This window comes from Silene latifolia, chromosome X (genome assembly GCF_048544455.1).
Source record: "Silene latifolia isolate original U9 population chromosome X, ASM4854445v1, whole genome shotgun sequence".
Lineage (NCBI taxonomy): Eukaryota > Viridiplantae > Streptophyta > Magnoliopsida > Caryophyllales > Caryophyllaceae > Silene > Silene latifolia.
The window spans coordinates 20,868,935-20,891,537 of NC_133537.1; the positions used below are offsets into that span (position 1 = coordinate 20,868,935).

Genomic DNA, 22,603 nt, shown 5'->3' on the forward strand with positions numbered 1-22,603 from the left:
TTATTCTGGAACATTTCGAAACCAAAACACCTTACAAATGGAAACACATTCATACAACATTCAAATTCATACACTTATGTGACGAAAAATATTACGAAAAAAAAAATCAATACAATAGGAAATGGTTATCCCTGATTAGCATGAACACCAAAACACTATAGAACAAATAAATGGCCCCCCTCTTAAAATTTTACTGTCCTTAAATAGCATTTTGGCATTTCAGTCAACCTCTTTTACTGAAACTTTGCCATGAATTCACCTCTCCCTATTTATTTATTTACATGGTAATCATGGTCATGGTCCATAAGCTTGGCTGTCCCTGGCAGATTATTTTTGTTGGGTATACAAAATAAGAACCCACCCCACTTTCAAAATCTTCACTCTTTCTGTCATTAATAATGTAGTACCAAAAATTTCCTTCATACGGATACTATTACTCATAAAAAATGTCTCTTAATAATCTTGTAATCAAGCCAAATCGATGTTCAATATAGGCTTAATGAATGCGCTTTATGCAAATTAATCCAATCAATTACGACGAGTTTTGTCTGGCAAATTTGGATTTTCGTCACTATCAGTGAATGTGAGCTTCCTCTTTGTACCCACTATAAACGGAGTTTCATCCGAAGTGTGCTGAACTTCAGGAAGACTTGGTGTACTTGTGTTACCCTTAGTAGATAATCTCTGCATTATGTTGTAACATGAAAGCAATTGAGTCTCCTGCTGCAGCTGTTAAGAGACGAGACGATCGTATAAACAGTTGAAGGTAATTAGGTAATAATCCAGTAATAAGATCACTGATTACACTGAGAAGAGTGAATGTTATAGAATACAGACTCACAGTATCCGAGGTCTCCCATATTGAAACAGAATTAACTTTAATCTTCAACGTTTCCCGTGTCATTTGCCAATCCGAAGCTGCTAACACTGCTGCTAAAGCGATCACTGATGGTCGATACTCAATCAGTCTAATCTCTGCATCAACATTATCACATACTATAAAAGATTAATAAACACTGGATAAGTTAACATTCATCCGACCTCCTGAAAGTGCCTCGAATGTAAAGCTTTTCTGTAGGCATTCAGATAGTACATTAGTCTATGCGGTCTCATTTATAAATATAACGGGAGAGCAATCCAATTAACCAACTAAAAACCGACTCATAATGACGATGATGACATTCATGACAATAAGATAAATGATTCTGATTACCTTGCATCAATGCCATCAGTAGTTCCACTGCTTTAGAGAGCAAGTCACCTAACAAAATTTTGTGATCACCAACCTCCTTTGCGAAGAAATGTAAGTAAGCAAAGGGAGTGACTAAACCCATCTTCCAATTCAATGTACTCAAAACAAGCAATTCCATCTTTTGTATGGCATGAGTATCAAACCCGAAATCTAATACAGGGTATTCCGATAATGCAGCCACTTTGCTTTCCTCCATTTTCGCCGCTAATGACAGGCATGCTACTGATAACAATCTTACTGCCCACAACTTATTTTCCTACAATCATACATTTATCATAACAAGATTGATTAACCAACCAACAACTTTATTAATCTTAGTTACTAAAATCCAAAAAACAGATTGCATTACATGTTTACATCAATGTATCTTGCTGATAATAACTGCTCCAACGAGTCAAAAACATTCCACATAAAAATACAATCAAACAATATTTTCACTAATTTTTAGCATAAATGCAATTGAATTACAACAAGAAGATAATGTAGTCTACTTACATCAATGTATCTTATTGCTATGAATCGGTCCAAATAACTGACCGATAAATATGCTGTTTGATTCCGGTATCTCAATCGAGTTTGAGTCTGCGATTACAACAATATATGTGTTACAATGTACAAAGCAATCTGTTCCGTGAAATCAAACTTTGCAAATTGCAAATAAATACTTCCATTGTCACGGTCGAGAAGGTCTTTTGTAAGGCGGTTTTACATTAATTTATATAGTAAAACCGCATTTCTATTTACCAAAATAGTCACATAAATGTAATTGGCTAATTGGTAACCACCCTTACAGCGATAGTTAAGTAAAACAACTACCGGCTTTACAATAACACTTGTCTAAAACCGTTTTAATTACACAAGCATTTGCGTTTAAGTGAAATCAAAGATAAACAAATGACTGATACGGATAAAGTACAAAATGATTAGAATAAGACAATCAAGAATAACATACATTGAGAATCCATCGGACCGCATCGAATCGAGAATCCCTTAACCAAGAAGGGTAATCAATTGAAGAAGAAGAAGAGGTATTATTACTAGATTCAAAGTTCAATTCTTTTAAAATCAAATTTTTGATATAATCATCTTCATACTCCAAATCACAACAAGATTGGATGATCAAATTGTGCTTATCTTGATCATCTTCATCATTTATACAATATTGATCTTCATCACAGAGAAGATTAAGAGAAGATGAACCCTCCATTTTATTAATTTTTCAATCCAAAAAAAAATGAAATTAATAAAGAAAAGAAAATATTAAAAAGAAAAGGGTAGTTGAAAATGAAGGGAAAAATTGGAAAACTGCAAAAAATATAGGGAGAAGAAGATAGAGGAAATCTAGGGAAAATGGAGAAGAGAGGGGAAGAAGGGGAGTTGATTATGGCGGGTAAGAGTGTGAGTGAGTGTTGTTAAGAGCGGTTTTAGTGCCGCCAAATTTAGCGGATGTGATTTTAAGAGATTGTTCATTTGTTCTTACCTTTTTTATATGCTTTTTATTATAATTATCATTTCTTAATTATTATTGTCAACTTTTAACTCTTGAATATTTTTAGCTATTTAAGGACGGAATAAGTCTTCTGTGAACCGGGTTTATAGTAAGTTAGTGTAGCGGTTAATATAGTGGGAAAATTATGTAGAGTTGTTTAAGAAAGGTATCTAAGTTATATGTAGTAAGATTTTGACAAATTCTTAGATATTCCGTATAATAATATAGTAAACCTTAATCAATTGTAACTTTTAATTCTAATTTTTCTATTTAATTAGTTTTTACGGGGCTATTTATAGAAAATATTCTTAATTTCATCATTTTTATTGGCTAGGTGTTTATGCATAACATAATAGACTCAGTATATACATGCAAAATAAATATATTATCGAAGAGGTATAAGCCTAGTGATAAAACTGAAAGTACTTTAATTTGGGTAATAGATTCCTGGTTCGATCTCAAATCTTCTTATAATGTATTGCCTTATTTGAGAAAAAAAAAAAGAAATTTTTACTCATGAGTCATGCAATAGGTAGTTAGGTGGAAGTTTTTAGAATAGTATTTTCTTTCAACATTGAAATTAATTCTCAATCAGAAGTTCCCATCATTCCCCAGGTAACACCATTTACAATTGATTTTTACCTTGAAGAACTGAAGAATATTCTCTCTCTATCTCTAGAAAAAAATTCTCTCTCTATCTCTAGAAAAAAATTCTCTAATTGACAAAACTTGGATGCAAGGCTCAACGAGCGGTCTCCTGTCAGAGATCAATTTAAATTCATCCAGTCCCTTACAAAATGCTTCTACCGCGGTTATCGAGCCATCTGATTTCCCTCCAATCACAAAAAACTCCAAACGTAAAATACTCCATCTAAGCGAATTTCTCACTGATAACACCGAACTTGGTGCGAATTCGAGTTCCCATTCTCCGACGTCTGTGACGGTCCCTGAAGGACACCGCACTTCTACTCCTCCTGTCAAGTCGTTCAAAAGTATGGTGCAAGGCTTCAGTTCTGAATCCCAAGAAGATGACATTTCATGTTTAAAGGATCTTATGATCGACTCTGATGATGTGGCGTCTAAGTCAGAGAAAGACGACGATGCTTGCCCTATTATTCGACTATCCAAGCAGGAGAAGACCGCCCTACGAATGCCTTGGAGACGCTCTCTTATCATAAAAATGTTCGACAAACAAATTGGTTATCTTTCGCTAATGCGAAAACTCCAAGACAAATGGTCGATTAAAGGTAACCTCAAACTCACCGACCTGGGTTGCTCTTACTATGCAGCCCGGTTCTCATATAAGCAAAACTATGAACATGTAGTCACCCAAGGACCCTAGATGATTGATGATCATTATCTTACAATCAGAAGATGGGTTCCTAATTTTATTCCGACAGAGGACAAGGTGCAATTTTTGACAGCATGGGTCCGGATTCCTAATCTCCCGCTAGAATATTTCAATGAGGCCTTTCTAAAAAAGGTTGGTTCAAAAATTGGGACCGTCGTACGTATCGACATGAATACTGCCATGGTGGAAAGACGTCAGTTTACAAGACTAAGTGTTGAAATTAATATTGCTAGACCGCTTCTTTCGAAGTTTCGAATGAAGGGCAAAGTTTATCACATTCAATATGAGGGCCTTCGTATGATTTGTTTTAATTGCGGTCGTTTGGGGCACATGTCTGAGTCCTGTCCTAAGTCGAATTCATCCATTGAGGAGGACACTGAAATTCTTACAGAAGAGCAACTTCTTACTGAACCAAGCCAGGATACAATTTTGGTAGAGAAAGAAAATGATAATTCACTTGCGGAATCCCCTACATTCGGGGATTGGGTGATGGTCAAGAAGCCCTCCAGGCGACGCATACAACCCAAACCAGGGAGCTCAAATTCAAACGCAGTTCCCGCTCCAATTTTGGCAAGAATAACAATCATGGCTCAAGATTTGATTTGATATCTAACGTTGCCCATGATAGGCCTGATTCTGATACGGTAATTACTCAAAATCCTCCTATAATTGCTTCTTCCATATCTCCTATATTCTATCCCTCTACTCAATCAAATCCCTTTATTAATAACAATAATACTCAAACTTATAGAAATATTTCTTCTAATATTATTCCATCATCTACTCCTAGTAATAATAATAAAGATTCTAATATTATTCCATCATCTACTCCTAGTAATAATAATAATAATAATAATAATAATAATAATAATAATAATAATAATAATAATAATAATAATAATAATAATAATAATAATAATAATAATAATAATAATAATAATAATAATAATAATAATAATAATAATAATAATAATAATAATAATAATAATAATAATTCTATAAATAGTACTGTTTACCATAATTCCGCCCTTACCCGAAATAATACGCGAAATAATAAAACTTTCCAAAAGAAATTAGCGTCCAAAGGTCCTTCATCAGGGCAATCCCCTGTTCTTCAAAATATTACAAATTTACCAAATAACAGAGAAAATATACTTCCCAATACCACTGTTCTATCTTCCACGAGTCTACCCACCACTTACAAAACCGCTCCAGCACCTTCGAATGGCCCTTGTTCCGGCCCATCTTGTGTCTTACCTAGACAATCCACATCCCCAACTTCGAAACCTCCCACAGTACCCTCAGTTCGAGATGGTACCCCCTCGAATTCAGACCACGATACCCCTATGGATGGAGATGCACGCTCCCTTTATGGGGGTGATGGTACCGGAAAGTCTGGTGATGGAAATCAAGTTCGAGACGATCAAGTAGGAGCCGTCGAATCTCTTGATAGAGATGTCGATTCCATGGAGGATTGAACATGTTTTGTCACTCGTAAGTCGCGCTTATCTATCTGCTTTACAATATTGCCCTTTTTCATATGTCAGATTTAATACCGAGATTGAGTCCTTTATCGTCCCACATATCTTGTATGGTTTGGAATATCCAAGGGACGGGAAACAAACTAAAGATTACGGCCTTGAAAGAAGTTGTCAGAACGTATACACCAACTATTATGGCCCTCATTGAAACCCATATGAGCAGAGAGCATGCTGAAAAATTGCGTAATATTCTTGGATATAGCGGGCATACCCGTGTTGATACCATTGGGTTCAGTGGTGGCATATCGCTTTACTGGAAGCCATAATTGGTGAACATTATACCGGTTGTAAAACATCACCAATATCTCACAGTTGAAGTAATTCGTAGGGGAGAGCTTCCCTGATTTTTCTCGGCTGTGTACGCCAGTCCAAATCCAATGGATCGAAGAGAACTATGGAATGAATTAGAGACTTATGCCAAAAGTAATAATCATCCTTGGATGATAGCTGGTGACTTTAACGAAACCCGGAACTTGTCTGAACGCCATGGAGGAGATAGTAACATGGCTCGTAGATGTGAAAATTTTGATAATTGGATTGAAAACTGCGAGCTAATTGAATTAGAATTTTCTGGACCGCTTCACACATGGGCTCGTGGTACCTCAATAGAGACACGTTAGAGTGCAATACTGGATCGTGCCTTATGTAATAGCGATTGGAGTATGATGTTTAGTGACGCGAGTGTTAAGCATTTGCCCGCCTTCTAGTCTGATCATTGCTCTCTCCTAATATCTCCGAATGGTTTTGCTCCTCTGAACTCGGTGCAACGACCATTCCGGTTTCAAGCTGCATGGCTAACTCACGAAAAATTCAGTGAATTTGTCTCCTCTAGCAGGTCATCGTCTGAAAATATTGTTACCCAATTGTCGGATTTATCTCAGAAATTACAGCAGTGGAATGAAGAAGTATTTGGCAATATTTTCCGTCAAAAACGGCAGTTTAACACGGATGTCGCAACCCTATCAAAAATAAAACCAACAGGCTATAACTAATGCAGCAGAGGCAAGTCGAGTATCATATCCACAGGGAGGCGGTCACTATCTACTCGTTATTCTGGTCCGTCTACGGTCACAAAACGGGGGGTTTGAGTTGTTTGACAAAACTAAAGAGTAATCAAGCAAGAGTAAAGAGAATTAAGATCAAATAAAGAGTTAGATGCCAAGATGTCGGTCCACCATGTTATTACATAAATTAGCTGAGGTAGGTCAGTCGGTCTGATGTGAGAAGGGTAGTGGAAAAGTCCTCTCGGTCCGCTATCCGCCCTAAAGTACTACTAACTTAGCTCTCGCCCTCATTATTGTACTCTATTGTCCATAACAGGTCTATTCATTCCAATCTCTCGATCTAGGTCTGAATTTTACCGGATTAATTGATTCAGTTGGATGCATTCAACCTAACAATTACAGTTATATTGCTATTAAACAATTCTCACAACAAGCCTCCTAACCAATTAAAGCGTCATCGATTTTCTATCATGGCTCCCGTAATCCTAGCATTAAGGGATTAGCTACTCATAACAATGAATAAAATAAGAACGAAAGATAGAACAATAGTAAGCATGGTATAAAGATGACAAGAGAAGAACAAAACTTAGAGTAAAAGGGAAGAAAGAATTACAAAAGTTTTAGATCCGGAAAAGAGATACAAGCCATGTTCAACAGGAAAAAGGGTTCCAGAAATATGAAAAGAGATCCCTAAACCTAATTACATCTCTCCTATTTATAGGAGAGATATTTTATTAAACCTAAGATATTAAAATCACGCATCTAATAACTAAATACTCGATCGAGCACTTTGGAACTGCTCGATCGAGCAACTCCAGCAAGAAACCTCTCAATCGAGTAGATAAACTACTCGATCGAGGAACCTCCAAATTCCACCCTTCGATCGAGCAAGAAGACCATTCGATCGAGTAATATGGTCAGCAAAAAGGTCTCGATCGATCAACTGCCACTACACCAGCTCATTGCTTCGTTAATTTTAGCTTCCGAGACCACTTCATGCATCCCAAGGCATCAGTACTTCCGCTCCAAATCCACTTATCTCCTAAATGCAAGCTAAAAGGACAGTAAAAGGCTTGATTCCGCTACTTTCAGGTTCATTCCTGCAAATAAAGCAAACCAAACCAAAGTAGCCTATTCGGGGCATTTCATAGCTTAACACTACGAGAATTACATGGAAATGCGTGCATAAGAGGCAAAAAAGGACTATATAAAATGCACGTATCATAGTTACTAGCTCGTATTGCAGGATGTCAAAAGCATCTTTCAGTGCAGCGGACTAGCAACCTTATTAAGCTCGAATCAAGATTAAGGAAAGAATTGTATGAAATTCTTGAACGTGAAGAGCTTTTATGGTACCAAAAGTCCAGGGTCGATTATTTGAGAGACGGAGACCGTAACACTTCATATTTTCAGGTTAGTATTTTCATCCGAAGATGGCAAAATCGTATTAACGCATTAAAAAATGATCAGGGTGATTGGGTAGAGCAACATGCCGAGGTAAAAAAGCTTGTGATTGAATATTATAAGGAGCTTTACACTGATGACACACCTTATGACCCGCATGCTAATATACCATATGACCTTTTCCAAGAATTTAGTAATGATCAGTGGGAAGGGTTGACTCGTTATTATTTGATAGCAGAAATTGAACGAGTTATATTTCAAATGGGTTCACTCAAGGCTCCGGGGCCAGACGGCTTTCAAGCCTTGTTTTATCAAAAGCATTGGAATATTGTAAGGGACGATGTTTGTGCTATGGTGATAAAAGCTTTGGAAGGAAAGGGAATGCCACCTGGTCTAAATGATACAAATATTGTTTTAATTCCAAAAGTTACAGGTCCCAAAACAGTTTCTCAATTTAGACCTATAAGTTTATGTAATGTTGTGTGCAAGATCGTTAGTAAAGTTCTCGCTAACAGGATCAAGACCGTTGTGCCTTGGCTAATCTCATAAAATCAGAGTGGTTTCGTTCCTGGCCGACAAATATCAGATAATATTGTTATTTTCCAAGAAACGATTCACACTATGAAGAAGAAGCATGAGAGTAGAGGTCTTATGGCTATTAAAATTGATCTCGAGAAGGCTTATGATAGGCTTAAATGGGATTTCATTCGAGATACTTTGAATGATATGTGCTTTCCACAATTACTTGTCGACACTGTCATGGAATGCGTCACCACCACCACTATGCAAATTTTGTGGAATGGAGAACCGACGGAGAATTTAATCCAACTAGAGGGGTCCGTCAAGGTGACTCTATTTCATCTTATATTTTCGTCATGTGCCTTGAGAAATTGCAACAAGCAATCGATGTAGAAGTTAGAGCAAAACGTTGGAAACCCACGCTTATTTGCAAGCACGACCCTTCTCTTGCTAATCTATTTTTCGCCGATGATATGTTTCTTTTTGCGGAAGCGAGCTTGGAACAAGCCCATGTCATTAATGAAGTCCTTAAAATTTTTTGTAAAGCCTCTGGGAGAAAGTAAGCATTGCAAAATCACGGGTTTTCTTTTCAGCTAACACGCCTCTTGCAACACAGGAGGTGATCATGGATTACTTGGGGTTTGAAGCTACTACTGATCTGGGCACTTATCTTGGGGTTCCCACCATAAATGGCCGTGTTACAAGAGCTACATTCGCCCATTTGGAAGAGAGATTCAATAAGCGCCTAGCTGGATAGAAGACCAAACACCTCTCACTGGCTGGGAGATCAACTTTGGTACAATCAACGCTTTCTACTTTGGCTAATTACAATATGTAGACCGCAAAGATACCACGGACTGTCTGTGACTCGCTAGATAGAAACCCGCAGATTTTTATGGGGAGGTGATGAGAATACAAGAAAAATTCATTTAATATCATGGGAGACGATACAAAAACCCAAGAGCTTGGGTGGCCTTGGAATACGATCTTCTAGACAGTCCAATGCCGCGTTCCTTACCAAGCTTGGTTACGGGTTCTTGCTGAACCACAAAGATTATGGGCAAGGGTTCTACGGGCCAAATGTTGCAATGGTAGATGTGATGTCGATAGGTTTTAACCCAAGCCAAATATGTCCAACATTTGGGCCGGAATTACATCTCAAGCTAAGATTGTTTCGGCAGGAACTTCAGTCGCATTAGGCAATGGGAGAACCACTCTTTTCTCGGATCACTCTTGGGTTGATGGAGGATGCCTATCCGATAAAGCTATTTTGACTATTCCGGAATCAATACTAGGTGCCACAGTCAGTGAAATATGGGACAAAACATTAGGTTGGAAGTGGGACTTGTTCTCAAATTATCTCCCAAGGGAGGAGCTTTTGAAAATTGAAGCTTATACACTTACCCCGGAGCCATATATCGAGGACGCGTTTTTCTGGAATGGAACTTCCAACGGTAAATTTTCGATAAAATCTGCTCTTGCTTTTATTCATCCAACCAAGATGCCTATTGAACCAGATACAATGGATTTGCATCTCATATGGAAAGTCCCTGTCCAACAAAGAATCTGTATGTTTATGTGGTTAGCTTCTCATGGTCGTATTATGTGCAATTATAATAGAGTCTGCCGTAATTTATCAGACGATCCTATGTGCCCTAGATGCCTGATGGACGACGAGACTACTGACCACATTCTCAGGTTATGCCCTTTCTCTGCCAAAATTTGGCACCAAATTGGGCTGCCTATGTCCCAAGACATATTCTTCTCCATTCCTTTCAACCAGTGGGTTTCGAACAATATACGTAATACTTCCCAATTTGCTTCAGTCGATTGGCCTATGGAGTTCGCTTTAACTTGTTGGTGGATATGAAAATGGAGGAATAATGCCGTTTTTGGAAGAGGAAATGAAAACCTAGTTGATCCTATACGTTTCCTCAAGCAACAATTTATCTCCTCTAAAAATGCCTTCGATCCATTTTCGCTCTTCAACTCTTCACTGGGCTCTAGGTATGAAGAAATGTTTGTGAGATGGAACCCTCCCCCCTTTGGTTGGTTTTTACTTAATACAAACGACGCATCAAAAGGAAATCCGGGTGAAGCGGGCTGTGGTGTAATTATACGGGATGATTCGGGTAATTTTGTGTCTGCGTTTCTTTTCTCGTGTGGCATTTGTAACTCTATGAGAGTAGAGATGCGGGCTCTTCTGGCTGGTCTTGAGCATGCACGTGCTTTGCGTTTATCTAAGGTGATGGTCCTTATGGACAATAGCCCTTGTGTAAGCTTCTTCCGAGAACAGCAACTCATAAGTAGTGGGTTACGTCCTCTAGTACAACGTTGCAAGGATTTAATAGGGCTTGATGGATGGTCAGTTAAGATAGACCATACTTACCAAGAAGCGAATCGAGCTGCTGACTGGCTTGCCAATCAAGAGGTCTCCTCTTCTTCTTCTACCACTATTCTTACCGTTCCTCCGACAGATTTACGTCCTATCTTACATGAAGATGTTCTTGGTGTTTCTATTTCTCGTATTATAGCTAGATAATTTTTGGGGCTTGGCCCCTCTTATGTACCAAAAAAAAAATGCAATAGGTAGTTAGGTACAAATGTAGAATGCGATTACTTATAAGTTATAAGACGACATTCAGTTGCCTCTCGCCTGAGGGTTGAGCTCCATCCGTAATCCGTAATATATTGTAGCTCCTAAATCCTGCTATATACGCTCATTTTTATTTGATGGGCTATTTTATGTCTTAAATAAGACAGATTAAATGTAGTTATTTTACGATAAAATATTACTATTTCTGATAAAATGTTATAATTATTTTCCGGGTAAAAAATAACAACTTTAGTTATAAACATTTTGTCATTAATTGGTTATATTCTATTAAAAAATGGTAACATTTGATCCATCTTATTTCAGACCGTCTCTAAACAAACGTGCGTTGAATGGCACTAATATAAATGTTTGTTACTTTAGATCGGTTTAGTATTGCTTCAGTATGTTTTTCTTTACTTCGAAGTCAAATCTCTCCCAAGTCCCACTAAAATTTGATAAGTTTATTAGGAAAACATCCGAGTATATAAGGACAAAAATATATAAATCTCAAGGATAATCAAAGGAGTAGTATTAGAAATCCTTTTCTAAAAAAAAAACAATGCTTACAAAAATGGTAAACGGATGAAATTTGGTCTATGTGAGCTTAGATATTTGAAACTCGATATTTGAAAAATAAAAAAAGTTGTGTAGCAAATATACTAAACACGCCTATGCACTTATGCTCATTGAAGGGCAAATGCCACCTGAGAGCAGTGGCGTTTCTAGGATTAGTGCAATGGGGTTCAATTTTACACGCAATTTTTTTGTTGTTATATATACTAAATTGGGTTTAAGCGTTGTCGATGCGCCACGTGTCAACCCAGCCTTAAATACAAGTATTAATTACAGGTGAACATTAAATATAAACACAATAAATGCTGTATAATTCTCAACAAAATATTAATAAATCTTATTATAAAACTAGTTTAAAAGCCTGTACTTCGTACGGGTTAATGACCTTGATTATTTTAAAACAAAGTTATAGAACATTATCGAACAGGTGGTTCGAAATTCAAAATCCGAGTGTCACATAGTTCTAAAAAAAAGAAATATCCTAATCCCTTATGGTCTTTTAATACGTACTTGATTCTAAGCATTAAGTAGCCTCAAAAGCTTTGTTATCTCGAATTCTAGCAAAATTTATTAAGTACTAATCATCATAAGTGTAAGGAAATCGGGGCGCTTTGATAGCCCTTATGATTTTTTTTTTTTTTTTTGGGTAACACGAAGCAGGGGATGCCCAGAGCAAACACTAACAAAACACGAAACAACTAACAAAAACAGAAAAGAAAAACGGGTTCAAGCAAATAAAGAAAACAACTACATAAAACTAAACGGGAAATAGCGCGGCCATGCTGCTCCTCGAGCATCTTGTTCAACGAGCCTGTTAAGTTCCCTTGGCACATAATCCGCCTCTAAAATGCTTAGACCTTGCTCCTGCACGACTCCCAAATTTGCTAACCAATCCGCACAAAAATTGGCCTTACGATAAACATGGTTGATGCGTACTTGCCATTCCGAGTTCTGAATTAGAGATTTGCATATCATAAGTATATGGGAATAAGCCGTCGGTAGTAAATCCTCCTTCTCCTTCATGATAGCCCTTATGATTAATATAAAGACAGGTGTGAAATTAATGAATAGTTTACATTTACTGTATTTTGTAAGGAGGAATAAGGCAAATGTAAACTATTGACTGGGATAGAGGGAGTATATATTTTATTTGTACCATATACCTACCCTTCAAATATGGACAATTTTCTTAGACATATGATGCTTTTAAATTAGTCATTTTAAATTTTTTTGTTCAATTAATAAGACCGTCTTACATAATAATAACTAATCTTCTAATTACTGATAAACAGAGTTCATTTTATGTTCTTTCTTTCACAAAGCACATGTAATGTATACTCCTATTATCATCTTATTGCTATCATTCCACCGTAAAGGCGTAAAAGATAAACACATCTATGTTTTTTGCCACTATAAGCAAACATACAATTTAGTGACAACAAAATTATAGTTTGTTAAATTTTAATTTTAACCGTTAATAATAGAAACTCTCAAGAGCTCTCTTTCACAATGTCAAGTGACTCAAAAGATTTTGGGTTGATTCCCAAGTTTCAAGGATGACTTCTATTTATAATCATAAGATCACCCTACCTTATACTAATTTTTCAATGTGGGACAATTCTACTATTTATACGTAGTATATTCACAACACCTCCATTATTTTTCAATGTGGGACAAATAGCATACTAAGAAATACACCATCTTTTTCACACCTAGCTCGACATCCAACCCGAATCCCGAAATACGGACAATTGCTACTCATTATATCTAATAATAGTTATATTTAATAATATGAGCAAATACTATATGTTAATATTCGTACGTTCAACATCCAATCCGATTAATAATAAGCAAATACTAACAAACTAATCTTATCTAGAGTCTAAAGTTTTTCGCACGTATATTGGTAACATTTGTGCAATTTTATCTTATTTCTAACAAACTAATATTATCTAAATTCCAAAGTTTTAATTTTTTTTTCTTATAAATATTAAGTACTCCGTAGTTTTTAAAGGTTGGACTCTCTAGATGAAAAATAATGTTAAAACTTGAAAAATTAACATTATGTAATGTTAATTTTAAAGTCTCTTATATAATAAATATACTACTGATGTATGTTCGTTATTTAAAAATTCAGCTTAAAAATTAAAAAATAAATAACTTATTGCTAAACTACTAAATTTGAGTAGAAAAGGAGATGATATAACTATATATAATTATATAATTGTGAAACCACCAAAATCAAAAGTATAATACAAATATATTTCACTATTGTGGAGGTAATAATACAAACTCATATAAGATATAAGAGGTATCTAAGATAATACTTAAGAGCCTCCAAAGACTTTGGGTTGATATTTAAGCTCCAAAGATGACTCATAATTATGTTAATCTTTTGATGTGGGACAATTCTACTATTTATAATAATAGGATCAACACACCTTATGTTAATCTTTCGATGCAGGACAATTCTACAATTTATAATAGGATGACCCCACCTTTTCTACTATTTATACGTAGTATGTAATTCACCACATCTATACTATTTTTCAATGTGTGATATATAACATACTAAGAAGTACATCATCGTTTTTGCACCTAATTCGACATCCAACTCGATTTAATAACGATTTGTTCTTTGGAGTCAGGCCTCCTACTCCCCCTTAATTGATGTATGAACTTTGTTTGTAACTCTTTTAAGTTAAGTACCTATTTAAACAAAAAAGATTGAAGACGGATAATTCCGTCTCAAATAAAAATTCGTGATAATAAAATACAAATAAATTTGGTATTAAGACTACATAAGCCGTTATGGCCTATGGGTCTTTTAGGAAAATATTTTTGTAGTATTTTATTATGAGTGTGTTGGCAGTTCCTATAGCTAAAATGTTAGCTGAACCATGAGCTCTTTGCTATACTTGGATTTCTTCAACTGTTGTCTGCTTAATTGTTTGACTAATATTCAGTGAGTTGTTCTCATTGTAATGAAATCATACCTAACTCATTTTTATATTCTCTTTCTCATTAAATTGAATAATTAAAACATTGTAAACATTATAACCCATTTTAATATAGAAAATATTATTATATTAATTAAAATATTCTCCACATTATTTTTTATATCATATTGTGAAGATAATGATACAAACTTTTAAGAACTTTCTAAAACAATACTTGAGAGACTAAAAATATTTTGGGTTGATAAATAAATTCCAAGGATGCCTTCTATTTATAATCATAGGATCGCCCCACCTTATGCTAATCTTTCGAAGTGCGATAATTTTATTATTTATATATGTTCAATATGGAACATATAAAATACTAAGAAGTATATCTCCTTTAATATGTGAAAATAATATGAAATCTATACTCTAATGATAACATTTTTACCACGAATCTAATTATACTATTTTCATAATTTTTTTAACGATACTTTTTTCTTCAAATGAAATGTAAAAAGTTTATAGAAAAATCACTTGAATATAATTTAGGAAATATATATTATAATAATTAAAATATTTTTTACTTTATTTTTTATATAAAAAAAATATTATTTATGATACTTTCTTAAATTAATTTTTGATGACGTGGATAGCTTAAAATCGCTCGAAAAAAGCCTCTTTTATAAATATATATAGATTGATTACATTAAATAATTACGGTGATTTGATTCTAAATTTATTAAAAAATTATTTTGATAAAAATTCTAAAATGTAAATAATTACGTTCATTGTGAAAAATGCTTCAAATTAAGTATAATTTTCATTATATTTATTGAAATATTTTGATTTGTAGAGAGGATTAAAGTGAGTGTCTCATAATATTTTATGTTTACGTAACAAGATATTTTGAGAAAGTTATAAAACTTAGACCATTAAATCCTATGAAAAATATGTTTGGAAGAGTCATTATATTTCTTAAAACACAACTTAAAGAAAACTGCTAAGAGATAAGTTTTTATATGGGAATGAAAAAAATTATATTGCGAGAAATTGAATACATATGAGATTTTGATAGGTTTAAACAGTGTGATAACGAATATGTGTACGAGTATGTATGTACATAGTAATCACGAGTGCATTTGAATAATCAAAACAAAAGTAATGATTATTAAATAATATAATATTATAATAAGCGACATGAAAAAGTAGAAAAAACGTTACATTTTTCTTTAATATCTTCAATTAAAATATGTATACGTCAAGTATAAATATTGATTATGACTAGCTAAATATTACTTTTTAGTTAAATATTTTATATGTTATCTTTTAAATACTTTGAATTTAAATCGCAAAAAAAATATTATTTAAGAAAGTTCAACCTATTTTTTTTTTATTTACAGGTAAACTCTTAAACATCATTTATATATAGTTGTTTAAAAATACAAAAGGTGCAAATTTTATAGATATGTTTAACACATAACACATGCAATACACTATCAAAACATTTGAATAAGTTGAATTTGAACTCTATATGTTTGATACATAAATATCACACATTATACATAAAAAAATAAAAATTACATAAAATTATATTCATATCATTTTGAACAAATATTAATTGATTTGGAACATAACGTACCGTGAAATGATATAATTTGAGAACTTAATGTTGATTGTTGCATTATTCGAATAAATTTTATTTTAATTAATATAATATTTGATCAGTCACAAAATAATTTACAAAACGTTGATCATGCATAATTAATTATCACTTATTAGTTTTAGTTAAAATTGTATGTATTTTACTTTAAAACATTGAAGTTAAACTTAAAAAAAATAATTTGAGAAAAAATAATTTATTTTTATTTATAAGTAAAAAAGATTAAAGGTCGCATATAAATTATGTTATTTTATCTTCAATTATAATAATAAAATTTTAAAACAGGCCGCGCGAAGCGCGGGATACTACCGTGTGTGTGGGGGATCTTGTGATTTTGGTTTCTTATGGTGAGTTTGTGCTCACATTCTTATTGTAGTGTTATTTTTAAGTTTTTATCTAATTTTCTCAATATGTTACATTTTTTTCTTTTTCTTTTTGTACCAGTTTTTTTTTACTTTAATTTTTCTCTCTCTTTTTTTTACCTCGTGTTATTATGCTTTTATTGTGCTTTTTTTTACTTTGACTTTTTTACGACTTTGATTTTTTTCTCTTTTTTTTTTACCAAGTGTTATTGTGATGTTATTCTGCTGTTATTGTTATTCTGGTGTTATTGTGATGTTATTCCGCTGTTACTTTTTTACGACTTTGATTTTTTTTCTCTTTTTTTTTTATCACGTGTTATTGTGGTGTTATTGTTATTCTGCTGTTATTGTGAAGTTATTCTGGTGTCACTTTGATTTTTTTACTACTTTGATTTTTTTACTCTTTTTTGCCGCATGTTATTGTGCTGTTATTCTGATGTTATTGTGATGTTATTCCGGTGTCACTTTGATTTTTTTTACTACTTTGATTTTTTACTCTTTTGTACCACGTGTTATTGTGTTGTTATTCTGGTATTATTGTGATGTTATTCCGGGTCAATCTAGTCACTAATAGTTTAGAGAAAGATGACTTTGACCAATTCGTAACACAATAATTTTAACAAATTTTAAGTCTTATTTGAACATGGTGAGCAATTAAGTGATTAATGAGCTTGTGTAATTGAATCGCAGTGCTGCGTTTTGGAATTGTTATTCGTCGGGTAGTATAGATTTTAAGCGAAGGACAAGCAAGTATAGATTTTTTACCTCGTGTTATTATGCTTTTATTGTGCTTTTTTTTACTTTGACTTTTTTACGACTTTGATTTTTTTCTCTTTTTTTTTTACCAAGTGTTATTGTGATGTTATTCTGCTGTTATTGTTATTCTGGTGTTATTGTGATGTTATTCCGCTGTTACTTTTTTACGACTTTGATTTTTTTTCTCTTTTTTTTATCACGTGTTATTGTGGTGTTATTGTTATTCTCATTGTTATTGTGAAGTTATTCGGTGTCACTTTGATTTTTTTACTACTTTGATTTTTTTACTCTTTTTTTACCGCATGTTATTGTCTTTGTTATTAAGTGTTATTGTGATGTTATTCCGGTGTCACTTTGATTTTTTACTACTTTGATTTTTTACTCTTTTGTACCACGTGTTATTGTGTTGTTATTCTGGTATTATTGTGATGTTATTAAAGGGTCAATCTAGTCACTAATAGTTTAGAGAAAGATGACTTTGACCAATTCGTAACACAATAATTTTAACAAATTTTAAGTCTTATTTGAACATGGTGAGCAATTAAGTGATTAATGAGCTTGTGTAATTGAATCGCAGTGCTGCGTTTTGGAATTGTTATTCGTCGGGTAGTATAGATTTTAAGCGAAGGACAAGCAAGTATAGATTTTTTACCTCGTGTTATTATGCTTTTATTGTGCTTTTTTTACTTTGACTTTTTACGACTTTGATTTTTTTCTTTTTTTTTACCAAGTGTTATTGTGATGTTATTCTGCTGTTATTGTTATTCTGGTGTTATTGTGATGTTATTCCGCTGTTACTTTTTTACGACTTTGATTTTCTTTCTCTTTTTTTTTATCACGTGTTATTGTGGTGTTATTGTTATTCTGCTGTTATTGTGAAGTTATTCTGGTGTCACTTTGATTTTTTTACTACTTTGATTTTTTTACTCTTTTTTGCCGCATGTTATTGTGCTGTTATTCTGGTGTTATTGTGATGTTATTCCGGTGTCACTTTGATTTTTTTACTACTTTGATTTTTTACTCTTTTGTACCACGTGTTATTGTGTTGTTATTCTGGTATTATTGTGATGTTATTCCGGGTCAATCTAGTCACTAATAGTTTAGAGAAAGATGACTTTGACCAATTCGTAACACAATAATTTTAACAAATTTTAAGTCTTATTTGAACATGGTGAGCAATTAAGTGATTAATGAGCTTGTGTAATTGAATCGCAGTGCTGCGTTTTGGAATTGTTATTCGTCGGGTAGTATAGATTTTAAGCGAAGGACAAGCAAGTAGTGCTCGATTTCGATCTCCCCTGTCCAACCTATTAACACCGTGAACCACCGCTGCATACCCTTGTCCCTCTGTTGAATTCAGGCCACCGTGCCTTATATTCCTTCCTGCACCATTGTGCTCATCCGACTCAAATGACTTTGATTTATGTTTTCAAAATTAAAATTGAGGTATCTAGAATTACCCATCTCAATCAAATCACCATGATCTATTTACTTCGATTCTAATCACTTGGAACCTCCTCAGACTGCCACTGTCTTGCTCCTCATCGAGTCCGCCACCGTCTTGCTCCTCTCCTCGCTCACCGACATCACATCGACCACCACCGCAGAGACGCCTACACCAGCGGCTGCCCCTTGAACCCAAAACCACCAGAATTCCGCAGCATTTTCACTCCAAACTTCGAGCCACCTTGGCTCGATCCATCTCGCATAGAATCTGAGTACCGGATTCGAAACTCGACTCTAGCAGTCGAGCCACCACCTGGAGTCGACCATCATGGTATGTGCCTTCGTTACTTTATAACCACCACGAGCAGTTTATTTCTGGTACGCCGTCATCAATAACAGATATTAGATCGGTTCCGCTACCTCGTCTTTGACCACGAGTAGTCGAAACCCATCGAGATCTTCAAATTCAAACAAGAATCGAGCCAAGTCAATTATGTATGTAGCTGATGGGATTATCAAGGTTATCTAGAGAATTTGGGATTTTTTTAGAGAGGGGTTAGAGAGAGAGAGAGAGAGATGTTTAGATGTTCGGAAAATTCACGCGGTACCCTCAAACAATTCTATTTTTCACATGGTACCCAAGTTTTTATGTTTATGCACATTGTACCCATGACTTTTAAATTTTTTGCACAACGTAACCAAATACATAACTGCTGTTAAATGTTGCTGACGTGTGAAAGTTAGTTGATATTTATGGTTGGAATATAAAACTGTTTGCACATGGTACCCTTCAAGTCTTCTGTTTGGCACATGGTACCCTTATTGTTACAAAATGTCCAACGGCTAGATTAATGAACTAGCCGTTGGAACCTTGTTTTGTGCGTATAAATTGAGGATTTATAACCCTAGTGAGTAAACACACCAAAAGATACACTAATAACTTAAAATCAAACAAACTTAGTATGTCTTATACAAGTTTATCTTCCAATGGAATTCAAGTGGAAAACAAAGCTTGTCCTAGATGCAATACAAGATCTCAAATAAGGTCATCCGGAGCTACTGCAGCAAACCCATTCAAGCTATACCACAAATGTGATTCTTGTGGATGGTTCCAATGGTGCCAAGTAAAAATTAAAGCAGTAAACCAAGGTAATGCAGTAGATGAAGTTCAACAGGCTTTAAATCAACAATTGGAGAAAATGGCACAAGATATGAAGACAAAGATGAAGGAGCAACGCAAGATAATTGAAGAGTTCTCTAAATTTCTTCATTTTGGCTTTACAGTTGCATTCTTAATGTACATGTTTCTACTATATGTTGTTTTAAATAAATAAAGACAATGCAATAAGAAATGGAGATACTGTAATAAAATGCATAATTTCCATTAGAAAAGATGGATTTATGTATACCAAAATATAGCTTCTTCATAAGCACTTGTTTACATTATGATCTGATTGTCCAAAATGCAACCCCAAAACATGGCATCCAAAATATACCTACCAACTGACTGTTTTTCAGCCCCAAAACATGGCCCCAACAACTGACAAATTCCAAAATATGGACCGACTTTGCAAAATATGGACTGACTTACTTAAACTAAAACATACTTAATTGGTAACTATAACATACCATATTCTATGGATGACTTGATGAAGCTCCATCACCTGCACTTCCATTTTTTCCTCTTTGGTTCTGAATATTTTCAGCAGTAGCAGCAACCTTCTTCTGTTTTGCTCTAGGACCACCTTGACAGGACCTTGAATTATGACCAGATGCTTTGCATATTGAACAAGTAATGGTAGTTGATCTCTTGCCCTTTCTTTTCTTTGGATCACCTAACTTTCTTTTTCTTTGTCTTGTTGGTCTACCTACTCCTCTCTCTTGCACTAGTGGTAAAATTTCAGGAAATTGGAATGTTGGCCATTGGTCCTTGTCAGGTAATGGGTGCATATGGTCTGCATAAGTGAGCCTATAACACTGACCTGTGTAATAACCATGCAAATAATGGACTGGTTCCTCCTTATTTGCATATATAGCTCTACAAGCATGTTTACAGGGAATTCCTGTGACCTGCCATTCTCCACACATACAAGTACCACTCAATATGTTAACAGGGAATTTTGTGTACCCTTCATGCACCTCAAATTCACCACCACCTCCTCTTATCACCTCATAAATCCTAGAGTCTGCACAATTGGCTTCAAGACAACCCAAAGCATAGGGTGTTGGACCATTCAATTCCACTTTCTCACTCAATGCTGCCCTTTCAGCAAACGCTTCCATATAGTATGTTCTAATGCCTTCCATTAATTCCATTACTGGTTTTTCCCTCAGTTCATTCATCAGCGCATTAAATGATTCCACAAAGTTTGAAGTGTTATGGTCACAAGCCACTTCAGGATCAAATTGGTGTTTAGACCATTGTTGTGGTATATTTAAAAAGTACTCCACTACGGCTGGTGACATCGTCCCTATCTTGTCCAACATATTGTTATACACAAAATGAGACGTGGCATTGGCTGCAAACCAGAACAAATTATGGTACAAAGGCCCAGGCCATTTTTCTTTAAAGTTTGCGTACAAGTGTTGAGCACAAATCCTCCTTATAGCTTATGGAAACTCTTTCTCCAATTCTTTCTCAACACCCTTCATTATATCACTGATGAATGTCCAATTCCATTTTCTACACCCATGTTGTTGGAATGCAAATCTCAAGTTCCTAAAAAAATAAGCCCATGTTTCAGTCTTTTCTTTTCCTACAATTGCATAAGCCACACAATACAGAATGTTGTTGCTATCTAAACTCATGGCAGATAGTAGCATTCCCTTATACCTCCCCTTTAGGTGACACCCATCAACTCCAATAATGGGCCGAGAACCTCTTAGAAACCCCCTGACCCAAGCGCTAAATGTGACAAACATTCATTTGAAGTGAAACACATTATCATTATTAGGTGAATACCAGGTAGTGAGTGCCCAAGATCGTGGATTGGTTGCTTTGGTCATTTCTTCATAAGCTGGTAACAGGTTGTAACTCTTTTCTTGTGCTCCAGATATAAGTTCAGCAGCAACAACTCTCACTTTGTACAATGTTCTAGTACAAACCTCAATTCCATAAGTTGTCATTAACCTGCCTGCCATGGATTTGACTGACATATTAGGTTGTCCTTTCAGTTCTGACTCTAACTTCTTGACCATCCATATTGTTGTTGCCATAGGATTCTTCTTTAGAAAAAAACATTCTTTATGCTCTCCCTCAATTTTCTTAATTGCTCATGTCATCTTATCAGGCAGCCTTGAGCAATGAATCTTCCATGTACATTTCTCACTACTGCACTCGGCAGTATACCTTGCTTTATCAGACTTTGAAACAACAACACTAAACCCTTGTTGGATGAAATAATCTGAAAACACTGACAAGAAGTCCTCTTTTGACATAAACAACAACCATGGCACAAGTGTAATCTCACCCCATCTTTGTGTTACATACATTCTGTCATTTTTATATGACCTATTAAAGTAATGTTCTCCATCTTCTTCATTACAACCATCAATAGTTTTATCAAAAGGATGCATTTCCCTTGGATTATCAACAGTAGTTGCATCTTCATTATTAGAACCATCCACAATTCCAGCTTCTTCATCATTGATGCTCACATCACTATCAGTGTTGCCCTCATCACTGTCGGATTCCTCATTGTAGTCATC

At 34.7% G+C, this 22,603-nt stretch overlaps 2 protein-coding genes across 3 annotated transcripts; both read right to left on the reverse strand.

The window, feature by feature from the left end:
• Window positions 1-437: 437 nt before the first annotated feature.
• On the reverse strand, window positions 438-2,746 carry LOC141623114 (cyclin-D5-1). 2 transcript variants are annotated; one of them, XM_074439184.1, is made up of 5 exons: window positions 2,205-2,744; window positions 1,748-1,834; window positions 1,214-1,508; window positions 842-975; window positions 438-729 (listed from the first exon to the last, which is right to left on the reverse strand). In XM_074439184.1, the coding sequence occupies exons 1-5, from the start codon at window positions 2,457-2,459 to the stop codon at window positions 529-531; spliced, it is 972 nt and encodes a 323-aa protein (XP_074295285.1). In that variant the 5' UTR covers window positions 2,460-2,744; the 3' UTR covers window positions 438-528. The 2 variants fall into 2 exon arrangements, with proteins under 2 accessions (XP_074295285.1, XP_074295286.1); XM_074439185.1 differs by lacking the exon at window positions 1,748-1,834 and having other exon boundaries at window positions 2,205-2,746.
• A 17,784-nt stretch (window positions 2,747-20,530) lies between these two features.
• On the reverse strand, window positions 20,531-21,361 carry LOC141617011 (uncharacterized). Its single transcript, XM_074434179.1, has one exon. The coding sequence runs from the start codon at window positions 21,359-21,361 to the stop codon at window positions 20,531-20,533; it is 831 nt and encodes a 276-aa protein (XP_074290280.1).
• Window positions 21,362-22,603: the final 1,242 nt, after the last annotated feature.

What these genes read in the sequence shown, in the direction of transcription:
- LOC141623114 (XM_074439184.1), bottom strand. Translation starts at nt 2,459, where the DNA reads ATGGAGGGTTCATCTTCTCTTAATCTTCTCTGTGATGAAGATCAATAT. An exon ending in CGGTCCGATGGATTCTCAAT is followed by an intron (nt 1,835 to 2,204) that starts GTATGTTATTCT and finishes TTGTAATCGCAG; the next exon opens with ACTCAAACTCGATTGAGATA. An exon ending in TATGGGAGACCTCGGATACT is followed by an intron (nt 730 to 841) that starts GTGAGTCTGTAT and finishes GTCTCTTAACAG; the next exon opens with CTGCAGCAGGAGACTCAATT.
- LOC141617011 (XM_074434179.1), bottom strand. Translation starts at nt 21,361, where the DNA reads ATGTCACCAGCCGTAGTGGAGTACTTTTTAAATATACCACAACAATGG.